The sequence below is a fragment of the Sprattus sprattus genome (assembly GCF_963457725.1).
Source record: "Sprattus sprattus genome assembly, chromosome: 4".
In the NCBI taxonomy this organism is placed as follows: domain Eukaryota; kingdom Metazoa; phylum Chordata; class Actinopteri; order Clupeiformes; family Clupeidae; genus Sprattus; species Sprattus sprattus.
Genome location: NC_137923.1, coordinates 1,320,724 through 1,331,977, shown reverse-complemented (window position 1 = coordinate 1,331,977; position 11,254 = coordinate 1,320,724). Strand labels below are relative to the sequence as shown.

General features: G+C 41.2%; 1 protein-coding gene across 1 annotated transcript; it reads right to left on the bottom strand.

The window, feature by feature from the left end:
• Window positions 1-524: 524 nt before the first annotated feature.
• plcd1b (phospholipase C, delta 1b) lies at window positions 525-11,050 on the bottom strand (the record flags this gene model as incomplete). Its single annotated transcript, XM_080837521.1, has 15 exons — window positions 525-639; window positions 877-1,026; window positions 1,120-1,252; window positions 1,375-1,553; window positions 2,841-2,957; window positions 3,249-3,408; window positions 3,550-3,696; window positions 5,814-5,966; window positions 6,343-6,487; window positions 6,706-6,907; window positions 7,011-7,239; window positions 7,447-7,576; window positions 7,829-8,057; window positions 10,101-10,262; window positions 10,951-11,050. The coding sequence occupies 15 exons, from the start codon at window positions 11,048-11,050 to the stop codon at window positions 533-535; spliced, it is 2,343 nt and encodes a 780-aa protein (XP_080693647.1). The 3' UTR covers window positions 525-532.
• Between the last annotated feature and the right edge of the window lie 204 nt (window positions 11,051-11,254).

The following is an 11,254-nucleotide window of genomic DNA, read 5'->3' as shown; positions in this document are numbered from 1 at the left end:
TAAAAGAGATGAACGGTAATCGAGGGCCTTTTCCTGTATTCCTGCTCTCTAAGCTCAGAGTTTCTCTGAGTGAGAGACCACAATTGCCCTCATTTGTTTCAATGCAAATACTTGCAAATTGAACTGAGCACACATTGAAATAATAGGTTTCTGTCAGGAAGAAGTCAATTTAAGTGCATTACATTTGCAATATCTACTGTATACAGAGTGAAGGAAATCATTATTACTGAAATATATCAATTATGATTTGAAATTCCGTTGAGTATTTTCTATGTACATATTATAAAACATTGTGGGATTATTAAAATTGTCTAAAAAGTGGCAGTGACATTTTCGATTACACTTCACGCAAGTGTCTGTTCATGTCTGTTCTTTTTTGAGAGACTGTGAGATATTTGATGGAAGAGTCACAATAGAAGAGAAAGGGCCAATTCCTCCTGGCGTATTCCAAGCCTCAGAGGATGTGCAAAGTGGCTATGGTCTTTGTTGATTTTTGGATTTTCCTTTTTGAAAAGGGTGTTTTGATCTGAGGCTATTGTGAAGACTGTGTCGCGTCATCCAGGATCATGGTGTGGACAAAAAGATTAGCTGAAGGTAGAAGATCCCCATTCTTGTTGAACAAAGGCACATGGTGATATCCTGGAAAAATAACCAAACATGACTAAATTAATACTATTTCCTATCATGCTCTCACCAAAGAGCCTTTGCTCGGTGGGGCTAATTAAAAATGTGCTTCTGAAAATGAAGCTGGAACTGAGTTACATATTTGGCTGAAATTAAGGAGCCTCTGTGGTCCCTGAGGGTGACCTTTTCACAGGAGAAACACTTTGATGGGATGATGGGTATTAAACTTGACACACCACATGACAGACTTACCACATTGTATGCTGGTAAACGGTAGAGTGTACTGTCCAACAAACTCATTGGAAGAATTGGAATCATAATCTTCAACCACAAACCGCACCAGAGCCAGTTCTGGCACATAAACATCAAACTGGAAAGTGGTATTCCAGCTTGGGTTGAATCCTAAACACAAAATGGCAACAAAAAAAACTGAAATGTAGGTTTGTGTCATACAGACACACAAATAATTAAGTCTCAAAGCTGGCTATATCTTACCATTGTTCTCGACGTGCTCTGTTTCTTTTGTAGCCACGTCGCTGTTCACACCATAGAGTTCAACCCTCACCAGTGGATCAACGATGGATGTCTTTTTTGGATTTACTTTGGGGAGCTGTTGAGCTGAAATCACCTGGTAACAAAACAAACCCCTTCAGAGTGAGCAACGAATTCGAGGACCCATTAATGCTTGTCAGTTGTGCACTCGCATCTATTTGAGGGTTGAAGCGCATGAATTATAAGCTAGACTCTGACCATGACATGAAATGTCTTGTGCTGAAGCCACTCTCCCCGAGTGAGTGTGATGGGGTCAAACTCAGAAGCCCTGTCCCTCAGGTAAGCTGGCTTCAGGATGTAACCACTCTGTCCATTGGGCAGAAATCGGCCTTGGTTCACATCCATCTCTTTGTCTTGAGTCTGGAAGTTCAGAGCAACTAGAAGGCGGCAAATGGGAGAGGGAGGGATGGAGGGTTAGCTTTACTGGGTAGACACATGATTGAAGCTCTGCAAATGCACAACAGGAAAAAGTTGACTTTCAAAAACATTTCTCTATCTCTCACAACGTCTGAAAACATTACTGTCTGTATCTCATCACAGCCGCTCATGTAAAACGTCACTTTGCCAGACAAAAACAAACGTTGAATTTCCTTCTTATCAGGGCCCCGTTCGTCGTAATGGCTGAAGCTAAGTTAATCAATTGTCCTGTTAACATTAGAGAGCTGCTTGAGGACAGGATATATATCAGCTCGTCAAAGGCTGGCTAAAATTATCAGGAAAATTGCGCGTGTACATGTACGTCCTACTTCAAAAGGCAGGAAAGGTAGATCACCAAAACAATGATTTTCTAACAGTGTAATGGTTCTAAACTAGAAGTAAAAGGCTTTTTTTTCTCCGCTGGCAAGCAGGAGATGAACATGAACGCTTATGAAGAATACAAGACCATAACCATGGCAACACCCAACACCACCACCGCTGTGAGAGCAATACAAGGAGCGGTGGATGAAGATGTCTATGCGGTGATATCTACCAATCTTGGTGTAGTTTAACATGTCTTTGTAAGTCGCTTTGAATAAAAGCGTCTGTTAAATGACTAAATGGAAATGTATTAATAACAAATGCAATAAATTGAAGCAGTGAAAATAAATTGTGAGTACTTCTCTCTATTCTTATCATGAGTCCACCTTAATCATTTTCTACAATAATGATATGCTATGGTGTACTAATAACACTGTCATGTAATTATGAGTGCTTTGTTCTCTGAAACGCTGACACTACAAAAATGTACCACTAGCAAAAAGCGCAAGACTGTGGTGGTTGCAATAAATTACTCGAGAAGGTCTTGTAAATTAATTATTCCTTTTCGCCTGAATCGTCAGCGATGGAATAATGGATCTTGGCGATCGCAAAGAACTCTCTCCCTGCGCTAATCTAACTATCTAATATCGATCCTTGGCCAATGGGATCCCTCCTTTTTCCGGGGGTGTGGCAAGCTTATCCAGCTAAGCTTAAGTTAGCCTGCACTGAAGCAGGTTAGAGCTAATTGATATGTTGCTATGGTGATTTATCGAAAGTTGCTACCACGAACCATAAAGAGGGGCGTTTTTTTATCTATCAAAATGAGCTCGCTAACGCGCTTATTTGTGCACATTTTACACAGAGATCTGCCCTCAAAGTGCAAACTGTTCTGGCTCATATGTATATCACCAAGTGCTGTAGCCAACCTATCTGACAGCCACTGTTCCAAAGTGGGACAGGATTGTAGTTGGAGGAGTCTGTCCTCAGGCCTGCTGGGTAGATCCGGCTGAGTTTGTCAACATTGTGGTGAATGTACTGGTTAGCTGCAATAGAAAGACAGCTCTTACTTTTCACCTTTGCACTCCTGCCCTTCATAATCATTATCTGTAATGATTCTTATCACATACCTACAATTATTACTACAATGACAAGTCCTACAAAGAGACATTTACATCTTGGGTTGAAGTAGAATGATCTGCTTAAATTACAGGAAACAGGAAAGAACCTATTCCTTAAACCCAATGTATCTACATTAGTTATATATTTTGGTAATAGTATAATGACAGCTAACACACTGTTTTAGGAAGACTTCCTGTCAACACCAAATGTTTTACCTGACTCCTCCGCCAGCTTAACTGCTTTACCCTCCTTAAAAGACGACATCTCATAGAAGCTCAGGTTGTCTTTGGCATCCTGGAAGCCATTGAAGTGCACACTTTTGCAGTAGATGACGATGTCAGAGAGTTCCTTGGCCAGTTTCAACTTCTTGCTCTCCTGCAAGCCCACAGAACACATGACTTAGTCACCAACAGATAACCAGTAACCTATTCATTAAGATGGCCTTATGATACCTGAACAGAATTTCAGCGTGAAAATTGTGCTTTGTTTTTAGAGTTACAGAGGCCAATTGAGTACCTTAGGTTTTTGATCTTCTTCCTCTGCATCGTCCCCAGATTCCTCCTCCTCAGAGACAATGTCCTCAGTGCTGCTGGCTTTCGTGATGAAGCTGTCCTCGAGTTTGTTCAATCTCTTTCCTTTGATCACGAACCGTCCTTTCAGTCTCTAAACGACATCCAGACACAAAACCACTTGAGTCAGTGTATTACTGATAAGCAACATAAAAAACACTCTCATTGCCTTTCCTATCCCTATACAGCATGATTTAATCAATAAACCTCACAAGTGGTGAAAATATACATTCAAAACTATTCAAGGTGTTTGCCAACTCATATGATCTTTCTGAAAAAAGAAAACGAGAACATTCACTATTGTTAGCAGTGGCTTGACCAAACAAAGACACGCCTCATCCGAGGACTGACGGAAAAACAAATATTATGCAAGATATAAATACAAATTCCTCTGAGGCAAAACCACATCCCCATAGTGATTATAGGGGATTTTTCAATTCAGCACCACCAGAAGTGGCTGACCACCTGAATGCGAAGAGTGAGCATTTACCCAATTTGGACATTATATAATAGTCTCTTATGCACAAAGTATTAAGGGGTTCATTACACTAACACTAGCGGTTCATCTTTGCAATATATATGAACGCCAATGTTCAGTAAAGTTGGAAGCATAAAGGTGATGTAGCAGAGCAAGCTGGAAAAGCCAGATGCAGAATTCAGGGAGCTGAATGGTCACCAGCTGTTTGGACTCTCATCCAGACATTTCACGAGCACCATACAGATCCATCCAGCCAAACCCTTCATAGTCCACACACAAACACAAAGCGATTTCACTAAATACACAAATACACAGAAATTGCCTCAGCGTTGATATCCTTGATCAATCTTGTATACTGCGGGTAAAATAAGTATTGAACACGAAAGTTCAGAAATTAAGTTATGTGTAATAATGTGAAACTACACAGGGAAAAAATATTGAACACATGAAGAAAGGGTGCAAAAAGGCATGGAAAGCCAAGACAACAGCTGAAATCTATCAGTAATTAGAAAGCAATCTGGCCCCTTTTCAGTGCAAATTAATATCAGCTGGTTCAGACCCAACTGATGGCCTATAAAAAGATGTCTCATTACCAAGGGGTCACACAAGACACATCTCATAATGGGTAAAAGCAAAGCGCTCTCGCAAGATCGCGCAACCTAATTGTTGCAAAACATACTGGTGGCATTGGTTACAGACGCATTTCTAGACTTCTCAATGTTACAGTGAGCACTGTTGGGGCCATAATCCGGAATTGGAAAGAACATCATTTCCCCATAAACTGGCCACGACCAGGTGCTCCTCCCAATATTTCTGGCAGAGGAGTGAAAAGAATTATCAGAAGAGTTGTTAAAGAGCCAAGGACCACTTGTGGAGAGATTCAGAAAGTCAGCTGCCATGGCTCACCACGCAAGATTCCATTGCTGAAGAAAAAGCAAGTTGAAGCTTGTTTAAAGTTTGCTGCATAACATTTGGACGAGCCTGTGAAAAACTAGGAGAATATAGTCAGATGAGATGAGATCAAAATTGAACACTTTGGATGCCATAATACACACCATGTTTGGAGGACAAATTGCACTGCACATCACCCTAAAAACAGTATGACAACAGTGAAGTTCGGAGGTGGGAACATCATGGTGTGGGGCTGCTTTTCAGCATATGGTACTGACCAGCTTCACATAACTGAAGGAAGGATGAATGGGAAAATGTACAGAGACATTCTTGACAAAAATCTGCTGCCATCTTCCAGGATGATGAAGATGAAACAAGATTTCAGCAAGACAATGATCCCAAACACACAGCCAAGGAAACATAGTAATTGGCTTCAGAGAAAGAAAATAAAGCTGCTAGAATGGCCCAGCCAATCACTTGACTTGAATCCGATTGAAAATCTAAGGAAAGAACTGACAATCAGAGTTCATAGAAGAGGCCAACAGAACCTTCAAGATTTGTGTGGAAGAATGGGCGAAAATCACACCTGAGCAATGCATACGACTAGTTTCTCCACACCAGAGGCGACTTGAAGGTGTGATTACCAGCAAAGGCTTTTGTACAAAGTATTAAATAATTATCAGTAAGCATGTTCAATACTTTTTCCCTGTGTCAGTTTACATTATTACACGTGTTCCTTCCAGCTGCAGAAAGATGACACCCACCCGGGGTAATAGGAACTAGAATAAAAGAGGTTGGTTCTAAACCGCAGCGACCAGTGATTTAGCAGAATACATCCTCACCTCTGGAGAAGGGAAGCCTGTGGGTATCTGGTTCCCGAGAGGCTCTGTGACGAGGGCACTGCCCAGGATGGAGATCATATGCTGGGCCATGATCTTCTGCTGCTCCACACTACAGTGGTTCTCCAAAGAAAGGATCACTGGGTATTCTGATGTCTGAGAGGAAGTGAAAGGACTTTGAACTCAAAACACTCATCAACGTTTAAAGAGAAAGACACATCAAACAAAACTGGTAGATAAGGGATGTTGCTTTTATCATCGTAGCTTGAGGGATATTGCTTTTATCATGGCTAGACTGCACTCCAGCTGATGCAAGCACTATTTGAAAAGAATTGTGAACATATCGCACAGGTTGTGCAGTTATTTATATTGCTATTTTAGAAACATGTACCCTGTACTATTGGTGAACTTACTTGCTGTGAAAATGAGTGACAAGAGTTGAACAATGGGGTAACTATTAACCAATCAGTGCAGTCTAATAAAAAATCCCTTCATGAAACGCCAAGGCAATTGAGCTTGATTTATGGCGTACCTTAAAGGCGTAGTCCTTGATAGCCTTGATGGCATCTTTGAAGAGGATCTTGGACGTGAGGGTGTAACCATGGTAAATGACCGGTTCACCATCTGATCCATCCCAGCAGTCTAGCTCCACACAGCGGCAGCTCTTCAGAAGAGCCCTGAGAGGGGTTATGCTTGTGTTAGAAGACCACCACCATAACAGATTTCTTCAGGAAGTGAACTTTGTCCACAAATGTTTGGTGTGGCAGTGAAGTGGTTTCATACCAATCAAGTGGGATAATACCAGTCACAGGTGTGGTACAGGTGTGGTACCATCTCTTTACACATGTGACTAAGAACTTGATTCCTTTATATAGTGGGGGCATAGTCAGTGTACCTTATATATGCCTCTGTGCTGCTGGGTCCTTTCAACTGGTCCTCCATCAGATATGTGTTATGGGAAGAGGAGATGAAGTAATGGTTGAGGGGCTGAGTCATGTCCTGGTACACACCCTTGTGGGACGGGTTGAAAATCATACCCTCTGGGTGATGCAGGTACATCATGAACCCGTCCTTGGACAGCATCTTCTTCTCTTTCGCTGTAGAGGAAGGGAACTGTAATTCCTCGCAAAGTTGTGGCCGTGTTTGAATTGCCTCGAATGGGTGGATTGCATATACTTAAGACCTAGAGGGTCTACCTACCAGAGCTGTCTGGCTCATACTTGTCGATGAGAGTGAGAGCATGATTCAGATCCACAGCCTCTCTCTGCTCAGTGAGCAGGAAGTTCAGCAGGTTCTCAGCGTTCATCATGCCCCCAGTCTTGGCGTGGGCTTTATAGATTTCATCAATCTCCTCACGGTGTGTGAGAATTTCGTAGAAGTGTTCTATTTCCTTACCCTCCAGAAATCCACATTTGGACTGGTCACATTCCTGGGAGAGAGAGAGAAAATCATTCCTCTGTTCAGCAGTATCGTAACCCGACCTATTAATGCCCCAGCTATTAAAAAAGTGGCAAACAGTTATAAACCTTAATATAAATATCTTGAATCAATCAATTTTACATTGGATATTGCATGAATTGAACTAAATTCAAGTTATCCTTGTATTCATTGTAAGGGAAGTTCTTCATAGTATCACCTCAAATATGTCCTGAGCATATTTGTCATCTACTTCAATGTTGATGTGATGCATGAAGCTCTTGAGCTCTTTCAGACACATTTTGTTGTTGGAATCCTTGTCTGCTTTGCGCATGCAGTTGAAGATCCAGCTTAGGCTTTGATGTAAGGATTTAAAACAGATACATCAAGGCTATACTAGGGAGTAATCAAGCAACATCCCCTACTAAGTTACTATTTAGGTGAGAGGGCTGAAACTTAAAGGTGCAAAGGGGTTTTGTGAAAATGTCTCACTATGTCATGAAGTCATGGAGCATAAAGCATTTTCATTCTTTTCACAACAAAAACGACTTACTGCATCTTATTGCCCTAGGCACTGATAAGCTGACCGTTCAAAAGGATACTGCTCAGTCTTCTGTTGCTGGGTAAGTTTGCCCATGTTGGACATGAGCTTCTCCAGCCCAGTGACCCACTGGTTTGCCTCCTGCTCAGAGCTGGCGATCAGGTCCAAGTTTTTGCGGCGACTCTTGAACAGGATGGAAAAGGCTCGCCCTTCCACCTGGCCATCTGTGTGCTTCCTCAGTCCCTCTGTATGCCTGCCCTGCCTCACCGTAGCGATGTCATCCACGCAGACTATCAAAGGGAACAAGTGAGTTCTAAATCAGCACCATAGACCCCTTGCATTCCTGTACTTCATTAAGAGCATGATGCTACAAATTCAAGGGTAAGTGGTTGGTTTGCATTGACAGAGAATTTCATGGGATGATCTATTTGTGCAACATACATGGAGATATTGGAATGTAATTCCATAATACATGGAAGTATTAAATGCAAGAAACCATGTAATATGATTGAATGCATCCATGCATTCTTTATAATGTATTTGTTTTCTGACTACTTCCTTAATGCGCATAATTCAGTTCCTTCAAGTATTTAGTATCTTGTTTAGTAGACAGAGAAATCTGAGGGAGGAAAAGAAAAGAGGAAGTCCAACTCTTAAACCCAGAGGATCACTTTATATTCTGATGTCTGAGAGGAAGTGAAAAGACTTTGAACCTAAAACTCATTACCATTTAAACAGAAAGATACATCTTACGTAATGGTAGATGACTCAGACCTTTGAGGGATATTGCTTTGATCGTGGCTAGACTGCAGTCCAGCAGATACTAAGCCCTATTTGAAAATGGTTGTGAACATATCACACAGGTTGTGCAGTTTTTTCTTTTGCTATTTTAGAAACATGTGCCCTGTACTATTAGTGTAGTGCATAGTGCATGCATTCTGTATAACAATATATTTGTTTTCTGACTACTTCCTTAATCGCGCATAGTAAACCAATAAATCTGAGGGAGAAGTAAAAAAAGTGGAAGTCCAACTCTGAAACCTTGTTCTTTCATACGCCTATACCAGTAGTTTGAACGAGCAAGGCACAGTTGTTGTTTATTATCCATCATAATCCTCTGACTCACTGGCCTGTTTGCCATAAAACAGCAATAAAGCAAAAATCACCATGGAAATAATCTGTAATTCATTGCATCACTTGTAGTTTACAACTTGACTTAATAGATCCTGCCTGCCTCTGCCATTTGGCTGAGTGACCTACACAGGATCATAGATCAGTATAAAAGAAACAAAATACATAGAAGCACAATGCACGGCTCTATGAATATCAGTAAGAATAACAGGTAAAAGACAAAAGCACTGATTATAAAGAGTACACTACTAAATATACCCAGCTGTAAACATGTTTGAATATACTGTATATAGCCACAAAATATGGCATGGGCAGATGTAAAACTGACAGTCACTCAAACTTATACAAGATAATTGAGTTAACTTGCTTTTATGATGTATTCAAATTTGTGCATTTGTAGATGGCATGGCGTTTGTTTTTGATGTCATGAGTGCAGGGATCGTCAAGTGAAGAGATGAGGGTATGGGGCTCAAGGGTTCACACAAAACATTTTCCCCTTCCATCTTAGTTTTATGTGACCGTTCTACAGTACCCACATATCGTTTGGCTTGTGATACCTGATTTCCAATCAACTTCTCTTTATACCCAATTTGACCTTAATGACACACGCGACAGTGGTACAGAAGGTAGAGAAGTGGTTTAGTAATCAGAAGGTTGCTAGTCGAAGCGTCCTTGAGCAAGACACTGAACCCCTGATTGCTCCTGATGTGCAGTGTGCCATCAGTGTAAACATGTGTATACATCCTTGTAAGTCGCTTTGGATAAAAGCGTCTGCTAAATGACGAAATGTAACTGTAAATGCATACCTCCAAGAGCATACCAGAGTGTTTAATGAACTTGGCAAAAAAACATCCAACCCAACTCCCGTGAGACCACAAATGAACCTTTCATCGATACTATAAGGGCTTTAGCATTAAACGCATTTTTCTGACTGGCTTGAACCACCACAATACATTAGTCTCAGTCCTTAAGCTGCGTGAAGCTGTGAGTTTTACCCTCAAAAGGAAAACACTGGAGGGCATTTACCCATCTCAAATTGAAGATTTTAGGCATTGTATATTCCTTATGAGGGCTGCTATCTTCGGTTAATTGTGCTCTATGAACAAGACCCACAGCGGGTCTTCATGTAAAGTGGGACACACAGAGTGACGACGACCGTGATGCTCACACACATGTGGGGTGGACGCCGAAGCAGGACTCACAGGTTGGATTGGAGGCCCTCATGGTCTTGTGTGACTCATACCACAGGGTCTTGCAGTCCTCCCTCAGCTTGTAGAAGCGTGTCTTCTTCCAGTTGCTGGAACGAACCTTCAGCAGGTCTCCGCCACCCAGCATAAACTGAAGGTCTGGATCTTCATCCAAGCCTAATGCAACGACATAGAAAAGAGAGAGAAAGAACTACAATTATTTGCCAGAGGTCATTACATAATACTTGACGACACACATCTTTTACACGTAAAACTGATTTTAGTTCTGTTTGGATTCAACACAAAGAGGAACTTCATCTTCATTCCATGAGTTTTGTATGGTGAGCTGACAGCTATTTGGATTCCGTAACACAGATTTTGAAAAAAAATCTGATTTCGACCACAGCAGCAATTTAGATAGAATGCAAGAATGTGACTTATTCAGCCTTGACTTCTTTTTTTGAAAGCACACACTTGAATAAGTATTTTGGCCCGTGCCAATTAATAGATTGATAATTTTTCTCTTCAACATATGATGCTGCAAGACACACACAGCAATAAACAGTAGGATAAAACAGATGGAACGAGAGATACAAACCTTTTCGCCATCTTAATGATGTTATGTGTCGGTGCAATGACGTAGACTTGCTTTTAAGGTAGCCTAATTAATCTTACCTTTCAACTACCATAATCGTTTTTGATGACGACAGGACGATCATTGATAGCCTAATGATATCCTCAAAAACACACTGATGATTTTAAAATGAACAATGGACAGATTCATTTTCGAAGGAGTCGCGATTACAGTCACCTATATTGGTCCCAGAGACGTTTTTGACAGCCAAGTTCATCAAAGCTATCTTACCCAAGAGTTTTGTGTTGATACGGGCCTCTTTCTTGCTTTGTGCATAATGAAGTAGTTCCTCCGATTTTGTCCTTCGCGGTTCTCTTTGTATACACTGCATGGTGACACTTCCCCAAATGATGTCGTAGAGATCAGATATCGACCACAGTCTAATACATTCAAAAGTGAATACTGCCGTGCGGGATCTTTGGGGCGTGTACTTGGCTATTCAAAGTTCACTCTTTGAACATCCCCATTGTAATCACAGATCACGTCGAAGACGACAGGGGAAAACAGAGCAACACAGTAGCCTACTTGTTCGATG